Below are 24,929 nucleotides of genomic sequence, written 5' to 3' on the forward strand. Positions count from 1 at the left end.
TGGGCGGGGCGGCCCGGTGGGCGGGGCCGCGGGCGAGTTCAGGTGAGCCGCTCCTGCCGGGCAGAGCTGCTCGCACGTCCAGGTCTGTCTGCACCTGGCTTTCCTTTTCCCGACCGTGCGTTTCCCTGGACCGCTGTAACTTCAGGTAAGCAAAGCGCAGGTAGCGGGGCTTGGTGTCCCTGTTTTGGGCAAGTCTTATAAGAAAATAACTCTTTGAGATGATTTGCGATGGTGCAGAGTGGGCAGAACCGCGTCTTTTCGCGGGTGGGCTGTCGGCTGCTCGTGGCCACCATCCCTGCAAGGGCAGCGTTTGCCGCGCCTGGTCCTTTGGGAGCCAGGCCACGCACGTACAAGGTCAGAACACGCAGAAACGGCACGGCCGGGAGGTTTCGGAGTGCACGGGGAGAGGAGCGGGCGGGAGTGATTTGCGGGGGAGCATTATTTCTGAGGACGTTTTCAGCCCTGCTTTGGAGCTCAGAATGTTTTGCAGCGCTGGTTCCAGAGAGGGTGTGGTGCCCTAACCTGAGGAAGCGGAGACGCACAGGAGCGTCTGGCAGTCTTCCTGGCTGGCGCAGAGCGGTGAGGTTCAGACTTCGGAATCGCTCTTCTGCACGTTTTAAAGCATCCAGTTGCTGTCCGTTTATTTGCACCTGCGTTCTTCAGGGCTGGAAGTAGTCTCTCTCCCTATCTGGGTTTCAAGATACTTGCAGCGAATCACGTGTTTCCAGCGTGTGCTCGTGGGCGACTTTTGGAACAGGTTGGCTCATAGTTTCTTCCTCAGGGAAGCTACCTGTGTTGATGGTTTTCTTTAAGCCTGTCACGCTAAAGAATGGTTAACAGGCCAGGCCGTTCTGTAGGCTCCTAATCAGGTCAGGCTCAGATGAACAGAACTGGGGGGTCTGACACATCCTTCAGGTCCCCATCCCTGTCCTGTGAGTCCCCCAGCTGATACAGGGCAGGACGAAGTGGAATCCGAGCCTTCAGACTCACAGCTCGTGGTCTTTTCCAGATCACCATGAATTTTCTTTTCAGTTTTTTGGCCACACCCTTCGGCGTGTGGGATTTTCGTTTTCAGAGCAGGGATTGAACCCATGGCCCTTGTATTGGAAGTGCAGAGTCTTAACCACTGGACCGCCAGGGCAGTCCCACCAGGAATTTTCTTAACAGCTGTGTCGCCCCTGCATCCCTGAGGAGGATTCGAACAGAACTGGGTGCGTCCCACCGGTACATGTCCCACCGGTACATGTGAGTGTGTGATAGGTTCCCGGATGGGCACGGAGATGGAAGCTTGTCTGAAGCAAGGGTTCTCCATGTGAGTTGGCAGGTTATACCTTTGCTTCCTAGCACCTGAGTTCTGCCACTTCAGCCCCTCTAGTTTGCGGGTTCGGTTTGAGGGTGTGAAGTCTCGGCGGTCTTGTTCACCCTGATGTGGCAAGTCTGGCTCTGGTTTATGGTTAGGCAGCAGACGGATGGCTCGGCGGTAAAGATCAGGCTTCTAAACAGGTGGGAGGAAATGTGATGGTTCAGGATATCTGCGAGAAGCAGAGGCTCCTTTCCATCGGAAACCAAGCATTCTACCTTACCACCGAGAGTCACGTTGTTCTTTCGCGCTAACAAAGCGCTTTTCAGGTTACTTACTAATTTCATTCAGACTCACGCTATTCTTTCACGTGGAAGAAGCTGTGAGATCTCCTGTTTTCTTAATCTGGCTCTGACTTTTTTCCTTGTGAGGTTGGAAAGCAAACAGCAGAGACCATGTTTTTATTTTGTATGTATTTTTTAGCCACACTGTGCGGCATATGGGATCTTAGTTTCCCGCCCAAGGATCGAACCTGTGTCCCTTAATTAGGAGCTCGGAGTCTTAACCACTGGACCACCAGGGGAGTCCTGATACTGTGTTTCTAGACATTCCATTATAGTTGTTGCAACAGGCAAAATTTCTCAAGGCGTTGCCGAAGGACTGTCTCTACTGAAGGATCTTTATCTCACCCAGATGGTCTACAGATGAAAAGTCTGGGGGAATATTGGCTTAGAGGCATTAGAAGTGTTAGAAATCATATGCAGGGGCCAATGAGCAGCTGTGAGTCTGGAGAAGCGAGTTCCCTGCCTGTCCTCACACCCCAGTGCATGCGTCACCATTCGTTCAGGACTCCATTCATTGCCGTCTCTGAACTCTCGGTTCTCTCTGGTCTGCCTGGGTGCATGGCTTACTCCTCCTTGTTCTTTAGGACCCCCCCTTTAGTGTGCCTTATCAGATGTCACTGTCTCTGAGGAGGCCTCGCTGAGATTTCTACTAGGAGTGCACTGTCTTGCCTAAGAGCTGCATGGTAACTTGTGCCCCCTGTCAAAGCACCCATCTCGCCTACACACATATCATGCTGTCAGGTGTCAGCTCTTCGGATGTGGAAACCTCTGATTTGTTCATGCCTAGCATGGTGCTGACACAAACTGTTAGGTGTTCAGTTGATACTTATTAAATGAAAGCGGTGTAATGTTGATAGTTTGCAGCACTAATGGTAGAGAACATTAAATGAAAGCGGTGTAATGTTGATAGTTTGCAGCACTAATGGTAGAGAACAAGAGTTTCTTTCAGTAGGAAAATCAGGAGGAAAAAGTTTTGTTTTGATAAAAAAGAAAGAAATCATGTAAGTGAAAAAAAAAGAAGAAGAAAACATGTAAGGTATCTTGATGTCTTTAAAGGGGTAATCCAAGACATGGAGTGTTTTTGGAACTCGAAAGGCTCCTGAGCGAGCAAATGTCAGCAAAGACACAGTTACTGAGAAGGAAGGTGATAGGTGTGGTTGGGAACCAGGAGCACCCAAGAAGTGCCGGGTCTGGTTTGACCACTCTCACTCCCCGCGTGGGTGGCCTGGGAGAATCACTTTATCTCTGTGCCCCTCCCTTCCCTCACCTTTAAAATGAAGAGGTGGGGCCAGATTAAATCCAACCCAGGATCTTTTCTGCCTTAAACATTTATGACTTTAGGATGTATTGCAAATAATAAAAACAAAAGGACACCTTTGCAATGAAATTCTCAGAACTTTTTGTTGTTTATTGTATTTGCATTACTACTTTAACTTCTCTCTCACGTTTCTCTGATTAAAATAAAAATGTCTTTTAAACTTTTAAGTGACTAAAGGATGTAGTGTCTTCCATGTTGAAACTGTAAATGAAATTCTCCTTACTTGTTCTAATCATTAGGTTTTCATGAAAATGAAAGACATTTTCTCTGTAATAATGGAATATCATTTGATATGTAAATTTACTGTGTAGGAATTGCTAATCTCTATTCTTATATCCATAATTGTCATTTTGGTTTGATTTTTTTTTTACTGGAGTATAATTGCTTTACAAAGTTGTGTAAGTTTCCGCTGTGCCACGACGTGGAACTGCTGTGTGGATACATACATCGCCTCCCTCTTGGGCTCTCTCCCATCCCTCTCCTCCATCCCAGCCTTCCGGATCCCTCAGAGCCCCGGGCTGAGCTCCCAGGGTGATCAGCAGGTTCTCACCCTATCTCTTTTATCCGTGGTCATGTGTTTATGTCAAACTTAATCTCCCGGTTCATCCTGCTTGCCCCCAACACCCTGCACCGTGTCCACACATTGGTTCTCTGTTTGCATCTCTGTTCCTGCCTGGAACTAGATTGACTTGACAGATGCATCTAGATTTCATCACACAGGATTTCACACACACGTGTTAATAGACGATACTTGTTTTTCTCTTTCTGACTTACTTCACTCTGTATGACAGACACTGGATCCATCCACATCTCTACAAGTGATTCAGGTTTGTTCTTTTTTATGGCTGAGTAATATTCCACTGCATTTATGTACTGCGTCTTCTTTACCCATCCCTCTGCTGATGGACTTTTCAGTTGCTTCCATGTCCTGGCTATTGTATTAACAAATAGTGCTGCAATGGACGTTGGAGTACATGTCTGTGTTTGAATTATGGTTTTCTCAGGGTATATGCCCAGTAATGTGATTGCTGGGCCATATGGTAGTTCTAATTTTTATAGCATTTGCTCTTGCAAAATGGTCTGCTTAGGAACCTGACCTATTTTCTTGTGCATGCTTTGCTAAAGTTGCCGAGATTTGTTGAAATGCTTCAACTTGCAGCACAAGGAGGGAGCCATTGTCTGTGGCCAAATTCTTCCCTTGAACTATCTCAGACCAGAAAGCTTTACAGTGTTTTTAGGTCGCTTGGAGCTAATTACCAAGCAACTGATCAGATTTACCAGGCAACACTTGACTGATTACTTGTCTCTGTAGCCAACTTAGATGTTAAGTGTGTCCTGATTTGCATTCTCCAACAGGGACTGAATCTAAGCCTTGGATTGCAACACAGGGTTAACTATGTTGTGTAATTAACTGTGCTTAAAGCCACCATGATCTTGTATTCACTTAGAGCCATTTGGATGAAATAGATCTCATAATGTTATAACGGATGAATGAAAGATGCTTCAGTCCTCACCCTTTGATCCACTTGTGGGATCCACATTTAGATGTTTGCAGTCAAACTTCCTCAGCAGATTACTCCAAGGCTTTACACACACAAAAGACACCAAGCTTTAAAGTTTGTTATAAATGATGCAAAATTATTCAGATTTCTCCTCTTAGCTGGTTGGAAATACATGCCTGGAAGAACTACTTGTGTTTGTTGTTAACAAACACAAGTAATTGGTGTGTTTTCATATTGTTATTAGTATGGTTAGGGCTTCAGCTCTTTGAGAAGTTTGCAGGCATTTGGGTTTAGGTTTCTCTACTGGGTGAAGAAATAGCTCATTAGCCTTTTCTATTTGGCAGAGAAATAGCTCCTGTTGAGTTTTAGTCACAGATAAGTTCAGTATTATTGTTAAATTCGCTGTTGGGAAAAGCCAGACTTCTTGTCCTGAAAGTTTGGGATTCCTCAGACCTTTCGGTCTCCCTGTGAGGGACACGTGCTTCTGTGTGTCTCACTGCCCTCTGCCCTCCTCCTGGGCGTCCCCTTCCCCTGAAAGTTCACTCTCCTGTCATGGCCCCTGCCCTCCCCAGAGGAGAGAGAGGAAGGTACTAGGCCTTAAAGAAATGTAAGGTCCCTGGCCTGACTTCAGGTTACCTTTTTTTTTAAAAAAAAAAAAAGTTTTTAATGTCTATTTTTATTTATTTATTTGTCTGTGGTTGGTTTTACTTGCCACATGTGGGATCTAGTCCCCTGACCAGAGACCAAACCTGGGCCCCATGCATTGGGAGCTTGGAACCTTAGTCACTGGATCACCAGGAAGTCCCAGGTTACCTTATCAGAGGTTCATAATGGAAACGCCGAGGCCACTTGGCTGTACTTATCAGACATGGGAGAAAGCAGTCACTGGAGAAGATCAGTGGGCATGAATGGGGCAACAGAAAAGTTTTTTTTTTTTTTTTTTGCTAATAAACTTGTGACTGAGATTTATTATGATCTTTTCAAGTCTGTTCTACACACAAGCCACATGTCTCATAAAAGGGAGAATTCTGAAGACCTGTTTGAAGACCAGGGGCATGTTCCTTGATCTTAGTCTCTTGTCTCGGCATTTTGAATTTCTGTTCTAGGATAAGGTGAAAAGCTGAGATCCTGTTCACGCATTTGACTCTAACGCATTCTTGGCTCCTGACTGATGGAAGCCCTCTGTCTTGAGTGGTGATGCTTCGTCTGAGGCCAGGGAGCACTTCCTACCCGAGGACCTTCAGTGTCACATTCACTCTTGCTGTCTGAATACACGACTGCTCAGTGCTTGAGTGCCTTGGGGGAATGCTTCAAACCTTGGTCCGTGAGATGGTCATCCAGGGGTAATGATGCTCCTTACATGTTATCCTGGGGTCAGGCAGAGCTGAGGGGTTCATGCAGCTCAGCTTGGCTTCCAGAAGGGACTATGCCCTGACCACTGGATTTACCCAGGAGCCTTCAGGCTTCATCAGTCAATATCTGCTGCACTAGGGCTAGACAGACAGGCGGATCTTTCATTAGCTCAGCAGTTGTCAAACTTTCACCTCCAGATCCCTTTACAGTCTTAAAAATAGCTTAGAATCCCAAGGAGTTTTTATTTTATTTTATGTTTTAATGTTGCTTGTGTCTACTGATATTAAGTTAGAACTTAAAACTGAAAAATTCTGAAATATTTTAATAACTCATTGACAATAATGGAACCATTACATAGTAATGTGGATAACATACTTTCATGAAAAATAACTGTTTTCTACAGTGAAATAATACAAACAGAAGAGTGACATCAATTTTCATTTCTGCAAATCTCTTTAACATTTGGCTTCATAGACGACTGAGCGACTAAACCACCGCCGCCATGGTCTCTGGAAAACTGCACTGTGCATTTGCGAGAGGTTAAGAGTGAAAGGAAGATGATGTCTAAGCACCATCGTGAAAATAGTTCCAGCCTCCTGGACCCATTGAAAGGGTCTTCGGGCTGCCAGCGGCTCTGTAGACCCCACCTGGAGGAGCGCTGCTTCGGAGCAGTGCGAGTTCGCAGGCAAGGCCAGAGGAGGCCCGCTGCTGCCGTGTCCACTTTCGCCGTTGCTTAGTCGCTCAGCCGTGTCTGACCCTTTCGGAGACCCCGTGGACTGCAGCCCATCAGGCTCCTCTGTCCCTGGGCTTCTCCAGGCAAGAATACTGGAGTGGGTTGCCATTCTCTTCTCCAAGGGATCTTCCCAACCCAGGGACTGAACCCGGGTCTGCTGCACTGCAGGCAGATTCTTTACCACTGAGCCCTGGGCTCCACACTTTTAGCTGCAGCTGCCCTCTCTCTCTTTAACTGGAATCACACAGAACTGCTGTGATTTGACTGTTTTTGAAATCTACAAAAAATTCAATTTTATATGGTTTAACCTAAATCCTGAGTTTGAGTGAACTCCGGGAGTTGGTGATGGACAGGGAGGCCTGGCGTGCTGTGATTCATGGGGTCGCAAAGAATCGGACACGACTGAGCGACTGAACTGAACTGAACTGAACTGAAATCCTAACTGAAACAATATAGATAAATAAACTGATTTTCATCAGTGTTGATGATTGTCCTGACTACATGCAGAGAAGAGGCGTCCTGACTGACAGTTAATCTAATTAGTTAAACTAATCCCACTCCTGACAGTGCTCATTGTAGCCGAGTGGGCCTGAATTCAGAGGTTCAGGGCAGAGCTGTCCAGAGAGAGGACCTCACATCTGGACACTCAGACCTCAGGACGTGCTGGGAGGAGATTCCTTTACCACTGGCTTTAGATTTGCATTTACAGGAAGCTCTTGCCTCTCTTCTGCCCTAGTCCCTGACTTGGACTAGGATCCTTACTGCGTTGGCCGGATGCAGTTGAGGACACTTGAAAGATGCTTTGGAAATCACCACTCTCTTGTCCATTGTTCCAGGCCCACAATGGAGGCCCTGCGGCTGGCAAATTCGGCCTTTGCCGTCGACCTGTACAAACAGCTGTGTGAGACGGAGCCGGCGGGCAGTGTCCTCTTCTCTCCCATCTGTCTGTCCACCTCTCTGTCACTTGCTCAAGTCGGTGCCAGAGGGGACACCGCAGATGAAATTGGACAGGTAAGGCCCGCAGCTTGCCTCTGCTTTGAGTGGGAAAGAGTCATCAGGACACACCAGTGGTGCCTGGGGAAAGGCAGTGAGGCTCTGTGGTCAGATTTGCTCAGGGTTGAGTATTTTGCCACTTCTAGCACTCTCTCAATTTACTTTTTAAATGCGGAAGCTCATTTATCTGGCCTGCAACCCACGTTTAGAACAGGTACCGTGTTGTGGGGGAGAACCCGGGGGTTAACTAGACAATTAAAAGCATTTCCACTAACAAGTGGCCTTTGACAAGTCATGTGACATCTTTCTACCTGTTAGAATGTAAGTGTCAATCAAAATGATGTTTGTTAATGTTCCGCTGCAAATACCCCAACTGGGAAGAGTGTGTATCTATACCCTCTGTCTTACGTACAGAATTTATAGCATCATGCTTTATATTAAGATGCAGGCTCTGCTATATTCTACTCTATAGTATATTCTGCCCTATTCTATATCCCTACTGGATAGATAGAATATACCCATGCTTATTTCAATGGAGAATTTACACTTGAAATTGAGTGGGATTTGAAAAGGAAACTGCCTTTGTGGGGAGAGGAGCTCCATCTTCTCACCCCTCCTTCTCCCAGCGCACCATCCCTGCCCCATCCCCGTTTCCTCATTCCTCACCTACCACCGGAGAAGAGACAGGGAGGAGCATTTCTGGTGCTGCTCCTGCCCTTTCTGTACATGCTGCTGTTCTCCGACAGTGCTTCCTCGGGTTCTTTAACTTTCTGGTCTGTTGGCCTGTCTATAGGCGTGACAGTAATGTACCACTTTGGACCAGCCAATCTGACGCTGCAGGACTGAGGCTGTGTGACTCATGGGTGCAGGGTGCCCGTAACTGACGTCACCTGAGGTGTGGCATCAGGGCTCGGTTATTATGGGTTAGGATGGGGAGAGAAGCACCTTATCCTGACGTCACGTCTTGGGCACCATGGAGCAGAGAAGATGCTGGGTTATTGGTTGGAACAAAAGAGTTAGGAATGAAATAAAAGGTTTTAAGCCTTCAAGAAAATAGCACCCTGGTTTTAAGTGGCTTATTACTACAAAAATAATTATTATCATTTTGAATCCATATAATATTTTAGGTGTTTTACAGACAGTGCCTGTAATCCTCATGGCAATTTAGACAACTAGGTGTTGTCAGTCCATTTTGCAGAGCAGAAAGTGAAGTTCTGAGAGTTGGGCAAGACATTTCTAGTAGGTACAGGCTGGGATGAAAGGCAGGACTACTAAACTGTAGGCCATAGATGGCATGGAGCTACCTACCTTAAATGACACCATCAGCCCATTTGGCACAAGTTAGGACACCGAAGCAACTCTGGAGACACCTGTATCCTGGAATCTGATACCTGCCTAGTGATTGTCTCTTGGCATTAATTTCTCTTCTTGCCTCTGAATTGGGTAGAAATTTTAACCTACTTCCATCTTTTCCAAGTTTGGAAAAAAATCATCATTCTGAAGAAAGGTCAAATTTTCCTTATAGTTAAATCAAGAGAAGAGTACCTTTATGCCAGTGTTTCTCAGCTGGGGACAGTCTGCCCCTTCCCTCTCTCACCCTCTCAGGGACAGTCAGCAATGACCGGGAACACTTTTGTTGCCACAAGTGGAAGAAGGCATGCTACTGGCATCCAGGGTGTTGGGGTGCCCAGCACTGCCCCCTGCACCCCTCCGTCTAGCATTATCCCATCTGAACTGCCAGCAGCGCTAAGGTTGAGAAGGCTTGCTCTCTGGGAACCACAGAGCACCGAGGTCTCTGTGTCAGATGGTCAGTCCCCGTCCCCAGGAGGCTGACCATTGCCATGTGACCACCGCCATGGGAGCAGGCAGCGCTTCATGGGTGATGGGGGTTTTTTTCTTCACAGGTGCTTCATTTTGAAAATGTCAAAGATGTGCCCTTTGGATTTCAAACAGTAACATCGGATGTCAACAAGCTGAGTTCCTTTTACTCCCTGAAATTAATCAAACGGCTCTACGTAGAAAAATCTCTGAATCTTTCTACAGTAAGTGGCTCAACAGAATTAGCAAGACTCAGCTGTTTACCAGGGGTGACATTTTCTCATGGTTAGACCAACAACTTTTTCTAGATGCTCATTTATGGTTTATTTAAAATAAATTAATCCCAGGGGAGAGGTTGAATACAGTGGGAATCAATTGCAGTCACATATTTTAACTTAAAAATACAGAGGCGCCATGAGCTTCCTTTTCGCTCTTAAACCCCCACACACCCACCCTTTCTCAGCTTCCTCACTGAGAGAGGTGGAAATGGGGTTATTAACTCTCTAACAAATGCGTCTCTATAGGTGTAAGACAGCCCGTCATTTAAACCTCTTTCTCCTTAAGCATCAGGGCAGGTGACCTGGGAAAAGATTTTAAGTTCTTTACCTTGCTTGTTCACGCACACAGTGTTCTTCTGATGTTTCCCCAAATCAGTAAGAAAGATAGTAATTGTGTGAAGTGACAGTTTTCATCAGTCACGGACTAGTTTTGTTTGTTTTACCAGGCTGGTCAGGTGGGTATCCATACAAGGCAGTGGTGGTAATTTTAGCCGTTTCTTGAAAGAATCATATAAAAAAACACTGAAATATCCTTAAATTTGATCCAGAGTGTATCATAATAGTTTAAAACTCTGCATTTGATACACATAGCCAACTTCCTCAACTACAGAGATGCTCATTCTCTACTTTAGTAATGTCGAGTTCAGTTTGTGTTTGGATGGTCAGAATTTCAAGCTTTCCAAATCGAAAAGGTGGACTACCAGTTAAATATTTCTCCCCGATTTACTATCTTCAAATAAGTGTTTGTTATTCTGGCAAGGATCTTTTGGGGAGGTAGATCACTAGATACTGTTGTGAGTTTGTTTTTGTTGCTTAAAGACACACACAGCCTTCTTCTTCCAACAATAACCTGGGGGAATTAAAGAAATATTGAGATGTGAGTTGGGGCCAAGAATGAAGACATTTAAAAAACTCCCTAGGTGGTCCTTAAGAATGCTTAAACACATTTTGTTTTTGGCAGTGAAGGCAGTGGAGGCCCTTCCTCTTGCAAGGTCTCTGGAATGCTCTAAGCTCTGTCAGTAAATGGAAACTCTTAGTCCCAAGGTTGGGTTGCAATGAACAGAATCCAACTGGCTAAGGCTCTGACTGCTTTGAAAAAAATCCAGGGAGTCCTGTACTCAGAAGTGAAGTGACATGGCATTTAATCAGTTTGTGTTTAGTTTGGTTGAACTTCCATTCAACATTTCGAATTATTTCAAACCAGGAGTTGCAAGCAATTTTTTAAAAGAGTACATTCCATTGCTTCTGAGGGTTGTATGTCATCTACAGATTTGCTAGTAACAGTACAAACAAGCGTGATCTGTGGAGGGCCAATTGTACCACAACTACCTGGTGTTGAAAATGTGTATCCTTGGCTTTGGGTCACGTGAATCAAGATCACCAGGGGTGGGAGTTACGCTTTTGCATTTTTAACAAGCACTGCTTTTGCTCTGTTCTTTGCAGCACTGTTTCAAACTTTAATGTGCAGGTGAGTCATCCGGGAATCTTGTTAAAAATTCAGATTCTGACTCAGTAGGCCTAGGGTGGGGCCTGAGAGTCTGCATTTTTTCCTAAATATTTTAAAATTTATTTGGTTGCACTGGGCCTTAGTTGCTGCATATGCAGTCTAGTTCCTGACCAGGGATTGAACCCAGATCCCCTGCATTGGGATCGTGGAGTCTCAGCCACTGGACCACCAGGGAAGTCCTGAGATTCTGCATTTTTAACAAGGTCCCAGGTGATGCTGCCCATCTTGGTCCTTGCACCAGACTTTGAGTAGCAAGCATCTTTATAACCTTTACTTCAGTATGGGTTAGACTTTTCTTCTCATAGAGTTCTCTTTTCTGTGCATTTCTTCCATTCTAAAACATCGTATATAAATTTACATTTTTGTGTTTCTGAAATTGGAATTCACATAATCGTTGTGTGCCTTTAGCATAATGTTTCTTTTCTCCCCCAAAGAAAGAAATTGATGGAGGCATTTAATATTTGTATTGTCTTAGAATTGAACAAATGAAACAATACAAAGAAAATTCATTGATTTTTACATGAAGTTTCAATTTATATTGTGTTCAGTTCAGTTCAGTTCAGTCGCTCAGTTGTGTCCGACTCTCCGCGACCCCATGAATCACAGATTCTGAAAGGGCATCCATAGTAATAGACATTTAGAAGTCCTTGTACTAGAATTGTGTAAGAGCATAATAGTTTGACTACAGACTTTAAGGACTTTGTGATTTTATGAATTGGATGTTTTTTAGGAGTTCATCAGCTCCACCAAGAGACCCTATGCAAAAGAGATGGAGACTGTTGATTTCAAAGATAAATTGGAAGAAACGAAAGGTCAGATCAACAACTCAATTAAGGAACTCACAGATGGCAAGTATCCTTTACTTATTGTGCTATAAATCACTAAGTAAATCGACTGTGTCTTCTCATGAGTCTGCTAAGTATACAATTGAACATCTGGAGGGTTCTTTGAATGTTTTCCGAACGCGAGCTGAATTCTTGTGCACCAAGCTGTTTCAACCACGCGAGTTTCTGGGCGTCTCCTGCTTCAGGTCCCGAGTTCGTGGAATTCCAGATGCTTCAGTTTTAGTCTGCCGTGTCATGCTCCCCATGGGCTCCCTCAAGCCCTCCTGGAGCCCCAGCTGTGCCTCTAACAAAGGATAGCTCCGGGCGGTTTCCGAGACTGGTTTTTCAATCAGGAAATGAAGGGCTTGGACTATAAACTGATTATCCTCCAAGCTACTTTCAGCTCAGAATTTTACAAGTTTATTAAGGAAAAAAGGACGAAAGGCCTTAGGTCGTCAAAAAGATGTGTCGTAAAAGTGGAACAGGACAGACCACCACAGTGGAACCTTGTCTCAAGTCTCCATCCTGGTCGACACTCTAGACAGCCCAGGTCCCGGGTCTCTTGCAGCACAGCTCCTGCCTCTTGCTCAGCACTTCCCTGAGGCCTCTCCCTTTCCTGGCTCCTCCCTCCAGCAAAATTCTCTGTGAGTTGTCTTCCTTGCCAAGAAGGAATCGGAGCTAAGATGAATTTGGGTGCAAATCGGTGTTCATGTCTCCCTGCCTGGGGATACAAGGAGAGATCTGCGGGGGACACAGCGCCTGGCGGGTTTTTTGGGTGCTCTGCGCTCCCCAGAGTCTGGGGAGGGATGTGTTTCCACAACAGAGACCCACCACGGTGAGGTGGCCCCCTGGGCACTCTGACTCAGGAGTGACGGAGCCGCTGCTGTAACCACAGGCTCTGCCGTGGGGAGGACGTGGGCTAGGAGTCATTCAAGCCTAGGTTTAAACCCAGACACTGCCACTATTAATGGAGGGATTTGGATATGGAGTCTCAGTTTTCTGTACGATGAAGCATGTATTGTCTAACTTAAGTTTCACATGGTTATGTGTGTGCGCTAAGGCACTTCTGTTGCATCCGACTCGATACGCACTTATTGTTGTTTAGTTGTTAAGTTGTGTCTGACTTTTTTGTGACCCCATGAATTGTAGCCTGCCAGGACTGTAGCTTCTGTCCATGGGATTTTCCAGGCAAGAATACTGGAGTAGGTTGCCATTTTCTCCTCCAGGGGACCTTTCCAACCCAGGGATCTAACCCACGTCTCCTGCATCTGTAGGTGGGTTCCCGACCACTGAGTCATCTGGGAAGCCCATAGTATGCCCACACACAAATGTGTACATTGATATGTATTTGTTATTGAAATGAACTTTCTTTGACTTCGTATATAAAGAAAGATCTGGTCTAGGTAATACCAGGTTAGGCACAATTTAAAAATGCATTTGTGAAGAAGAGCTCCCATTTAAATTGCTGTGTAACAGTTTTTTTGCTTTTAAAATGGTTAACAAGTTGGATTTCTCTCCAGTGGCCTCCGTTTTAAAATCTTTAGAAGTTTGAGCTTTTTACTGGAGAAGGTAGTTAAGTGAAAAAACTTCTGAATTTGAAATCAGAAGCTTGAGGTTTGAGTTAACGCATTTGACCACTACATTTGGGCTTCCATGGTGGCTTAGTCAGTGAAGAATCTGCCTGCAGTGCAGGAGACACTGGTTCGATCCCTAGGTCAGGAAGATCCCCTGGAGTAGGAAACGCCTCCTCACTCCAGTATTCTTTCCTGGGAAATCCCATGAACAGAGGGGGAGCCTGGTGGGCTACAGTCCATGGGATCGCGAAGAGTCGGACAGGACTGAGTGACTAACACACACACACACCATTAACCAGCTCCCTCCTTCTTCAGCGATGCTGTTACGTAGTTAACCCATCACCTAGAACTGGCAGGATGCGTTACAAAATTTGCAGGTCGCAGTGCAAAATGAGAACACAGGGCCCTTGGTTAAAAACTGCGTTGAGAATTTTTAGATGGCGATGACGCCCATGCAGCTCCCTACACACCTGGTCACAGCCCGGGAAGAGGGTCTGGGCCGTGGTGTGACGATCTGAGAGATCAGGGCAAAGAAAAATCATTTGCAGAAACGTCAATGCTATTCAAAAGCAAAGACTTTATTAAGGGTTTGTCACCATCGAACTGTCCTGTCTGTTGAGCGTTTGAGCTCCGTGGTAGTTAAAATTGTTATGGAGCCTGTGGTGGTGATTTTAGCTGCCCTGGAGGCAGACACACTGGCCACAGGGCAATTTGAGGAGGAGGGGTAAAGAAGAGAGCTTTGTCCAGGCATCAGACGTGCTTGGCAGCTAAGAGAACCTGGAGAGCCATGTGGCCTCTGAGCCTCAGTGTCCTCATCTATGAAATGGGGATGGTGACCTTTGCCCTCCAGGATCACCGTGAGGGAAGTGAGACGAGACGTGTGCCAGTACTGAGCTCAGGGCTGGGTGGAAAATAAGGTTTCTGGCGTTTTCTTTCTTCCATGAGCATAGGCTTTGGAGTCACAAAGAACTGGCTTTGAATCCTGAAATCCCCATTACGCATGCGTCGTCTTGGGCAAGGGACTTAACAGGGAGTCTCAGCCCTCATCTGTGCAGGGCAGCGCCTGAGTGTCTGGCATGGCCTTCCTCAGCGCGGTGGGGACGTCAGGGCGGTGCTGCCTTTTCCTCCTTCCTCCCCTGCTCCCTGTCACCCTCCTCCCCAGGCCTCTTCGGAAAGGCTGGGTGTGGCAGGATGGAGAGAAGGGATCCTTTTGAAATGAGATGGGCTGGGCTACCAAGCCACATATAGGTGTGGCTCTAGTCAGTGAGTGGACTTGCATGTGGACATCAGAGGTGGTTTGCAAGAATAACCCTGTGCAATTTGTGGTTTCCTAAAATTCTTTGCAGGCCACTTTGAGAACATTTTAGCTGACAACAGTGTGAATGACCAGACCAAAATCCTTGTGGTTAATGCTGCCTACTTTGTTGGAAAGTGGATGAAGAAATTCCCTGAGTCAGAAACCAAAGAATGCCCTTTCAGAATCAACAAGGTACGTGGGCTGCATGTAGCAGACAGAGGATCCCAGCTGTAGGTCTGAAAAATTACAGCCACGCAAGGGACCCTGGGAATTGACTCCGATGAGGACAATTAAGGCACAAAAGGTTGTCTTTTCCCAAGACAACAGACGGGGAGTAAGTGCAGAAAAAACTCTGTAATCCAGAGACTCATTCTTTTTCTGGGATGTCTTCAGGGTCTGAGTAAAACTTTACAGAGTTTATAATACAGTGTGTGGTTAGTCTCTCAGTTGTGGCCAATTCTTTTGCGACCCCATGGGCTGCACGTCTGCCAGGCTCCTTTGTCCATGGGATTCTCCAGGCAAGAATACTGGAGTGGGTTTTCATTCCCTTCTCCAGGGGATCTTCCTGACTCAGGGATCAATCTCAGGTCTCCTGCATGGCAGGCAGATTCTTTACCATCTGAGCCACCAGGGAAGTCCTTATAACATAGTGGTTAAATCTAAATCACCAACCAGGAAATAGCTACAGATATTTGGGGCCATTAATAAGAAAGGAAAAGAAAAGAAACAACCTAAATCCCAACGGCAGAGCTCTTTGGATCATCACGAAACATAACCATTTGGGAATCTTATTCCAGGTTAATAGATGCTTCTGTGATCTCATTTCTCACCTATTAGCAGTAAAGTACATGGTTCTGATGTTTTAATTTAGAAAGTGCTTTGAGGTGCTTGCTGACCATGAAGGAGAAAGCGTAGCTTACTCATGTCCAGCGCTGGGAGTCATTATGGGGAAGAATTGTAGGGACGTATATTTTAATACTGTTGAGTGAATAACGAAGTCATAGGCCTGAGACTGGAAAACTGACCGTTTCATTATGAGTGGGAGACAGTGGGCCTCTGGGCTGGACGCCGGGTGTTTGTAGCGTGGAGTGAAACCGAGCCTTTGTTCTCCCCCGGACACTCCCAAGGTCAAAGCTAGTGGCAAAAGCTGAGCTCTACTAAAGCAAAGAGATAAGGGGCCCACTCCTGAGGTCAAGGAAGTCTTCCCTGTCTGCACGTGTGCCGGGAGGCTTCTTGGGGGTTGAATAGGGAGGGGACCCCACCCCATAATAAGTGTGGCCATACACCCATAGACCTCTGTGGTGGGATCCATTTTAGAAGAAAAGTTGTGCATGCATCTTGGGGAGGTCCGTGGACCAGTCAGGTGTGAAGAAAGAAACAAGGTAATTGGACTCACTGGAAAAGACTCTGATGCTGTGAAAGGTTGGGGGCGGGAGGAGAAGGGGATGACCGAGAATGAGATGGCTGGATGGCATCACCGACTCTGTGGACATGAGTTTGAGTGAACTCTGGGAGTTGGTGATGGACAGGGAGGCCTGGCGTGCTGTGATTCATGGGGTCGCGGAGAGTTGGACACGACTGAGCGACTGAACTGAACTGAACTGAACTGAAGCAAAGACGGGGGGCTGTCCTGCGTGAGTGACTTGGATCACCTCCTCACCGCACCCTCCTCACTCAGGACGTCTCCAGGGGGTCTCTGCCCAGCTTCTGACTCACTGCATGCCCCCTCATTGGAGAGGCGGCTGATAACCTTTCTCCCTGGGTGTGCATCTCTGCTCTGCTTCTGAGGTAGATAAACTGTTTTCCTGTTTGCTCACCCATACATTGTAGTGTGTCTCTAATAATAAACTTTGTACCTGTTTTTATAGTTTTTGCCTCCTTAAAACATTCTTGCTTTCAAACGGGGCAAGAGCCAGGCCTACTTCTAGCCTCTAGCCCCTGGTGGTCTTGTGGCTAGGGTTACCCAGGTTTAATTCCTGGGCAGGGAACTAAGATCTCTCTTCAGGACGGCTCACTGCTCTCCTTCTGAGATCAGGTAAGGACCTGGGAAACTCCAGAAATATATAGGATGGTGTGATTTGATTTCGTTTGATGAGATCTGGCTTGTGATAAGAACACAGACTCAGAGCTGTGCGTCAGTCAGCAATATAGTGGAAGGAAGCTAACTTACCCTGTAGCCCCTGTGATCGACGTCTCGGTCTCTCCCAGAACCTACAGCTGTTGTTTAGGGGCTCAGTTGTGTCTGACTCGGCGACCCCATGGACTGCAGTGCACCAGGCTTCCCTGTCCTTCACCGTCTCCTGGAGTTTGCTCAAACTCATGTCCATTGAGTTGATGTTGCTAATAGTGCTTCTCATACCAGCTGCAGGGCCGGCCCAGATAGTCATCAGAATCCTGCAATAGTGAGTGAGTTCAACACGAACTCTTGTGCTGATCGGGCTCAGGTCTGTGGTTTTACATTTAAGAAAATGTTAATGAGTGTTTTACAGAGGCGGGTAGAATGTGTGCAGTTCCTTTATTCTTGTTACTAAATCATAAAGCTAGGTCAGATCAACATCCTGGAGTCTCGGACTCTAGAAAGAGAATTAATAAGGATTTAAAATGCCATTGATCTCTCAGAGGTTCATCAAATAAAACACTATTCAAGGTTGTGTGGGGCTACACCCTGCTTTTGAATGCAGAGGCTATTACATTTCCTTTGAGTTGCTTTTGTCAGCTCCTAAACTTTCGGGTGATGCTACTAAAACTTTTCTCATGTCCTTTGGTCTCATGTCTTTTAAGGGCTAGACTAAATTGACGCAGTTATATTATTAAAAGTTTAGTATAATACCTCTTCTGACAAAGGGGAACACACACACACACACATGCTGTATTTTCTGGGATGGTTGTTACTTAGTCTTATTTTCAGAGACATGTCTTAATTTATATTTTAGAAAATGGGATTACTGTTTGCACAGTCAGTGCCGAAAAATGAAATGGATGACAGTTTTTGGTGATCACAGTTTTTTGTGAATTCAGAAACTATTAGTAATCTAAACTAATGGAGATTTATAGACAAATCTATATCTTCTTTGAGAAATGGAAGAATTACCAGTTAATTGCAAAAGTAGCATTTTTTAAAAAAATCATAATTTTGTTTTTGGTTATATGTAGAGTCAAAGTCTACAATTATTTAATAGCAACCACATGTTTAACGAGCAGTTCTTCTGTGCTGGGATATACCGAGGTATCAGACACGGTTCCTGCTTCGACTGTAGTCTTGACGGGGTGGGGTGTCACTTGTACACATATTTCTTTTGTTTTTCAGTATTTTCCTCTTGTGTGGCCGGTGCACACTGCTCTTCTTTCTTTTCGGTCACCCTGGGTCTTCGTTGCTGCCCTTGGGCTTTCTCTGGTGCACACTCTCCTCGCTGCCGGGCTCCTCTCCGTGGAGCACAGGCTCTAGGCACTCAGGCTCCAGTAGCTGCAGTGCAGGGACTCAGGAGCTGTAGTTCGCAGGCTCTAGAGCGTGGGCATAGGAGATGCAGTGTGAGGGCTTAGCTGCTCCGTGATATGTGGAATCTTCCTGGACCAGGGATCAAACCCATTCCCCCTGCATTGGCAGGTGGACTGTTGTCTGCCAGGGAAGTTTTACACACGTATTTCTAACACAGTGACAAGTGTTAAAATGGATATATGTCGGAACACTAAAACAAGTAAGGTTTAGTTTGCTTGAAAATAGTGTTGGGTAAGGTTCAGCTTACTGTTGAAGATGCCAGATAAAAACTTCACTATACTATTGTTTCTGCAGACTTGACGTTTGAAATTTCCCCCCTAAAGAGATTCAGTTAACAGGCAAATATCCCATGAGAGGTAGAAACCCAGACAGTAAGTTGCACTAAATTACTATCAGTCTTTACTCCCTAGTATGAATTAATTTTTATTTAGAAAATGAGTCACCTCTGTGGCAGAGACACAAGGTCAGATATTAATGGGGACACAGAGAAAAAAAGGCCTGAGATGCTGCCTGGGGAGAAGGACTGTGTGATAGGAGCTGTAAAGGACTTTGAGATAATTTTATTTGTAATCATTCTTAATGTTCAAAATTTGGAAATATTTCAAGTGTACAGTACATTATGGAGGATAATATAACAAACACCAGTGAGCCAACAACCACCTTTGTAAAATCTTTGTATTTCGCTCATTTCAGATATTTCACAGGAGCAGTGTAGCCAGAGGTGCCCTGTCCCGTGTAACCCCCTACCCTCCCCTCTGTAGCTCCCCATGCCCGCCTCCCACCTTACCCCCAGAGGGATAGCCATCCTGAGACCCCAGCTCCCTCATGGTGCTGACAGAGAAACTGAGACCCAGGGAGGTTACAGTGACTCACTGAACGTCACGGCATCTGTTTATGTCACATCTGAGACCGAAACCCGAGGTCCTCATGTCTAATCAGATTGGAGCAAGAAGAGGGGATGGGGAGGGGTGACGAAAACCACAGGCAGACAGAGGACTAGGTGAGCGTGATTTTGTTCTGCTATATGCTGACTTCTCCATAATGGGCATTTTATGAGGAAAAGCTATGTAAATGGATATATGGGTTTGCGCTGGAATTGACTTTCAAGTGAGCTCCACCAGCAATGGTTAAAAGATCTTGTAATTACAGGCCTCTATAAAGCCTAAGTTAATGTTTGCTTGTCTTTCCAGTCATTCCATCTTGTTTTTAGAGTTTTATATATGCAAATACAGTATTATATTATGTATAGTTCTTGTAGTTATAAAGCACGTGAATAACTTTTCAGAGAAAGTCATAAACTCTTGCCAGGACCATCTCTGTCAGTGTGGATCCCCCGGCGGCTGCTTTAAGCCATAACGACTTGAAGCTATATTAGGAACAAATTTATGTGATGTGTGTGTGTATATATATATACACACATTGTGTGTGTGTCTGAAAAGCAGGCAGAACAAATTTCTTCTCCTTTTACAGACGGACACCAAACCAGTGCAGATGATGAATTTGGAGGCCACGTTCTGCATGGGCCACGTCGATGCTGTCAACTGTAAGATCATAGAGCTTCCCTTTCAGAACAAGCACCTGAGCATGCTCATCCTGCTGCCCAAGGCCGTGGAGGACGGGCCCACGGGCCTGGAGCAGGTGAGCAGCGCGCAGGCGGCCCCGCGGGGCTGCGGGAGGCGCCCGGGAACCCTGCCCGGTGGTCTCCAGCGGTTTCAGGGTTCTTTCCGGGTTTTTCTCCTCGATATTCAAACAGCTCATATTTGTTCGGTACTTCGTGCGCCAGGGAACGGACGCTCCCCCGCACGCCGGTCCTCTAGCTCTCGCTGCGGTCGCAGGGGTTGGAAACCGTTTCCCTGCGCGCTGAGTTTGCCGGGGACGCAGGCACGGAGGGCTGGGCAGCTGCCCACGGGCGCGCACTCGTGTGAGGGACGTGGAATCGGAAGTGAACCCCGGAGACTGGAGTCTGCGTTCCTAGCGCTCTGACTCCAGGCTGCGCTGCGCTGTGCTTAGTCGCTCAGGCGTGTCCGACTCTTGTGACCCTGGAGACTGTGGCTCACCAGGCCCCTCTGTCCGTGGGGTTCTCCAGGCAAGAAGGCTGGAGTGGGTGGTCATGTCCTTCTCCAGCGGATCGAACCCAGGTCTCCCGCCTTGCGGGCGGATTCTTCACCGTCTGAGCCCCCAGGACTGCCTCTTTGAGGAACCTAGGATTCACTTCTTTATTTCGGGCCTCTCAGTTACTCCCTGACCCGGTGGATGGGCCAGCTTGGTCTCAACCTCCCTGCTGCTTTGGTTCTCGTTATGTTTTATCCGTTACTGTATGAACTGAATCATAATTCCTGTCTCCTTTTTCCTTCTGTTCATTCTTCTCTCTCCTTTTTATAGCCCACCAGGTTCCTCTGTCCATGGGATTTCTTAGGCAAGAATATTAGAGTGGGCTGCCATTTTTTTCTCCAGGGGCTCTTCCTGACCCACGGATTGAACCGGCCTCTTTTCCATCTCCTGCATTGGCAGGCGGGTTCTTTAACCACTGCACCACCTGGGGAGCTTTGGTCTTAATAATTTGTCTTAAATGAAACAGTATCCATGAAAAATACTTATCATAGATTAGCAAGAGACTCCAATGCTTCCTTCCCCCATTAGAAAAAAAACTGGTGATCAGCTTTTTGTGACCTTGTCATCTCCCTGATTTTTATAGGCTTCATATGAGTAACTTCAGTGCAGATTTCCCCATGCAGTAACAGTCAAGATATTACTCTCTGTTGTACATGCCTTTCTCCTCTAGCCAGTGCAGAGACTGGAAGGGCAAGGAGCAATTTAAGATTTGCTCAATGAAGAATTTTATGACTAAATCATTTTATGCATCATTGCATATCTCTCATTTTAAAAATAACCAACTGAAACAGATGCATTCATCACCTATGGTCTTAAAGAATGACCCTAGATAGTTCAAATTCTCATTTTAAAAAGGGTAACTTTAGCTTTAATTTATTAAATTTGATGCCATTCTAAAGGAGATCAATCCTGGGTATTCATTGGAAGGACTGATGCTAAAGCTGAAACCCCAATACTTTGGCCACCTCATGCAACGAGTTGACTCACTGGAAAAGAGTCTGATGCTAGGAAGGGTTAGGGGTGGGAGGAGACGGGGACGACAGAGAATGAAATGGCTGGATGGCATCACCGACTCGATGGACATGAGTTTGAGTGAACTCCGGGAGTTGGTGATGGACAGGGAGGCCTGGTGTGCTGTGATTCAGGGGGTCGCAAAGAGTTGGACACGACTGAGCGACTGAACTGAACTGAACTGATGCTATGCCTAGGGCACAAATATTCTAGGTTTCCTAGTAGAGGAATTAAAATAAGCTTTCAGTAAATATAATGCATAAACGGTTTTCTAATTTTATATTTATTTCACCATTATCCATGCATCATCATAAACCATGGATTCATCTCTATAGAGCTCCTCTATAGTTAAAATAAATGCTCTCATAAATATCAGAGCGAAGGGACCATTGTCAGAAGGTGTATGGGAGAATGATGCTAGGTGGCCTGGTGGCCGTTTTTAAGAGGACCTCATCACATACCAAAACTGTCGGTCTGTCTTTGATGGACCACCTGTGCTACTTCCAAAGCAGGCCCTCAGTGACACTGTATGCTTTCAATTGAGCAGGATCTTTTACAGTTGGAAATAAAATAATTTCCTCTGCTTTTTGTTCTTCAGGTTGAAAAACAGCTCAACTCGGAGACGCTTTTGCAGTGGACAAATCCCAGCATGATGGCCAATGCCAAAGTCAAACTCTCCATTCCAAAATTTAAGGTGGAAAAGATGATTGATCCAAAGGCTAGTCTGGAAAACCTAGGGCTGAAAAACATCTTTAATGAGGATACCTCTGATTTCTCTGGGATGTCAGAGACGAAGGGAGTGGCCCTCTCAAATGTCATTCACAGAGTGTCCTTAGAAATAACTGAAGATGGTGGGGATTCCATAGAGGTGCCAGGGTCACGGATCCTGCAACACAAGGATGAGTTCAATGCCGACCACCCCTTTATTTATATCATTAGGCACAACAAAACTCGAAACATCATTTTCTTTGGCAAGTTCTGTTCTCCTTAAGTGGCAGAGCCCGGGTTAAGTCCCACCCAACTTCTCTGCCGACTCTGCATCTAGAGAATCATTTTCTAAATACGATAAATTGTTAATACTGCTGGATCAGGAAGCCACCGGTACTCACCCTAATAGACCTTTTTTCCAATCCTTTTTTTGGTTTTTTATTTTCCCTCCCACTCCCTTAGAAAATGGTGCTTTAAGGAATCACCTTAGAGAAAAGAATTCATGTTCATTATTTGTCAGACAATCCAGGGTTATTGGCAGGAACACAGTCTTTCTGAAAGAAAATTCCTCTAAGGAGGATCTAGAGGATTTTTACTACCAAAGCTTAGCCTTCCCTCTCTGGGATGCAGAATGTTCTAAACATCTTCTTTTTCCTGGGACATGGGCGCTGCAAAGCTTTCCTGGCATGAATGAGAGTTGGGGACAGTACATCCATAGCTCCTTATACTGAACATAAGGGACCAATATTTCCTTCAAAGTCTGACTTTGAGGAGCTTTTAGAAAGATAATATGTTGCATATACCGTGTTATGGAATTCCACTGACAGAAACTGGAACAGCACCCTATAAATCAACACCTGAATATTTCTGCCATAAAATGAGAATATTGGCACAAAATAAAGACCCTAGCTAGCCCAAAATATCAGGTTTTGCTGCCAAATGAGCATGTCTCCTGCTTACGGAAAGACTTTGTTTTCAGAACTTTGTGGAATTTTGGAGAGCTGGACCTGTGGTAGCCAAGGGGCAGCACCTCAATGGGAAGCTCAGATCTCAATAAAAATCCGCTTTAGGACAGCACAGTGGGTTAGGTGGAGTTCCCTGTGCTGTACAGCATGTCCCATCACTTGTCTGTTTTATACGTCTTATCCACAGTGTATATGCGTCAGTTCTAATCTCCTAATCCCTCCCACTCCACCCCCTCCCCCCTTGGTATCCACTAGTTAACAATACCATATCCTATATTTGAACGTTGCTAAGAGAATAGATCTTGAAAGTTCTCACCACACACATGCAAAATTATAAGTGGGTGAGGTGATCGATGTGTTAACTCACTTTATTGTGGTGGTCATTTCGTAATATATTACAAATATTCAATCATTGCATCGTACAGCTTAAACTGGTACAGTGTTTTATGTCAAGTATATCTCAATAAAGGTCAACAACAGCAGCAACAAAAAAGATGGAACAGATTGCTGCAGAATAAATAATTTAAGCCTAACTTGAAAAAAATCACTTTCACTTTTGATAGAACGCCCACCTGGTTGCTGGGTTGGCGAAATTCTAACCGACTCAAGCTTGTGGATGTCTGACCGCCAGGGACTTAAATGCACCCGGACTCTCACAGCAGGCAGCAGAAGAACGCTTCGTGTGTTGAAGGGACTTGCGTCTTTGCCGTGATTGTGGGAAAGGGGAGGAACTTAGGCTGTCAGGACAGGTGACTGACAGCGCCCCTGCTGCCTCAGTGTGTATGTTCCTCGGCGTCTACGGGTTTAGTTACTGTGGATAGCTAGTTGGTAACGCACAGCAATACCATGCTTTTAAAGATGTTTCTGAGAAGTTACCTGTGTCACAAGTTCAAGTGTTAATGCACTGCAGAAAGAGGGCAGCTGGAAGGTTTGAATTTGGAAGGACGGCAGAACTCCTTCCCCTCCCTCAACCCCCACCGGCTTTGTTGTAAATAGGTTCAACTTTCTTCTTGCTCTGAAGGCTCGGTATTGAATTCCTTTTATGCTGTTGAAAATAAAATATTATTGAATTACAAGACTTGCTTTTTCCCATGAAAGTTAGATTTTCTATTTTGAAATAGAACCAAACCAACCACTGACAACATGTTTTTTGCGGGGAGGATTGATGTAGAGTAAACAGAAATGAGAATAACGACTGCCCCTATTTCTGGTCATCCTCCCTTCCTGCACACCGGCTCTTGCTTCCTCCTTCTATCCCCTTTCATCCTGGGAGGAAAGCACCAGGGAAACCTAGATTAACTCCCAACTACATAAAAGTGTTTAATGAAACCAGGGGCCTTGCAGGCGGCTGTGGAACTTCCCTCCAGCCTTTTCCACCTTGGGCCCCGCCTCAAAATGCAGTTTTATTGAGAAAGCTGTGTATGCCTAACATAATTTCTTATTAAGTAGTCTTCCGGTCCCCAGTGTCATGTACATTGGTTTAAATCAATTACTGTGTCTCTGAACCTAATATTCAACACAGCCCTTTTCCTGTCCCTGCAGAGTGCTCAAATAGAACATGTCTCCTCTTGCAATAAATGCTGAGTGCAAAAATGGACAAATGCCCCATGTTCTCAAAAGGAAAAGACCATTTGGGCAGGATTTCTGGGAGTGGCCAAAGTCAGGTTTTATCACTCTTGACTCATTGTCCCTCTTCTCTAGACCATGGGGAGGGAAGTGGGGGGGTGACTGTGAAACGTGCTTCGGGAGTACTTAGAGGAAGGGAGAGATCAGTGCTCCTTCAAGCCAAGTAACTG

The 24,929-nt window shown here is 45.7% G+C and overlaps 1 protein-coding gene across 1 annotated transcript; it reads left to right on the top strand.

The window, feature by feature from the left end:
• The first annotated feature begins 32 nt into the window (after positions 1–32).
• SERPINB5 (serpin family B member 5) lies at positions 33–24,203 on the top strand. The gene is made up of 7 exons (XM_055417502.2): positions 33–145; positions 7,387–7,561; positions 9,448–9,585; positions 11,877–11,994; positions 14,891–15,033; positions 19,808–19,975; positions 22,059–24,203. Exons 2-7 carry the CDS (start codon positions 7,394–7,396, stop codon positions 22,449–22,451), a joined length of 1,128 nt encoding a protein of 375 aa, XP_055273477.1. The 5' UTR covers positions 33–145; positions 7,387–7,393; the 3' UTR covers positions 22,452–24,203.
• The last annotated feature ends 726 nt before the right edge of the window (positions 24,204–24,929 follow it).

The sequence above is a fragment of the Moschus berezovskii genome, chromosome 28, assembly GCF_049115385.1.
Source record: "Moschus berezovskii isolate FMDL1 chromosome 28, NW_MosBer_1.0, whole genome shotgun sequence".
In the NCBI taxonomy this organism is placed as follows: domain Eukaryota; kingdom Metazoa; phylum Chordata; class Mammalia; order Artiodactyla; family Moschidae; genus Moschus; species Moschus berezovskii.

Coding starts and splice junctions, on each gene's coding strand:
- SERPINB5 (XM_055417502.2), top strand. CDS start 7,394: ATGGAGGCCCTGCGGCTGGCAAATTCGGCCTTTGCCGTCGACCTGTAC. Junction 15,034..19,807: donor GCCCTTTCAGAATCAACAAG/GTACGTGGGCTG, acceptor CTCCTTTTACAG/ACGGACACCAAACCAGTGCA. Junction 19,976..22,058: donor GGCCCACGGGCCTGGAGCAG/GTGAGCAGCGCG, acceptor TTTGTTCTTCAG/GTTGAAAAACAGCTCAACTC.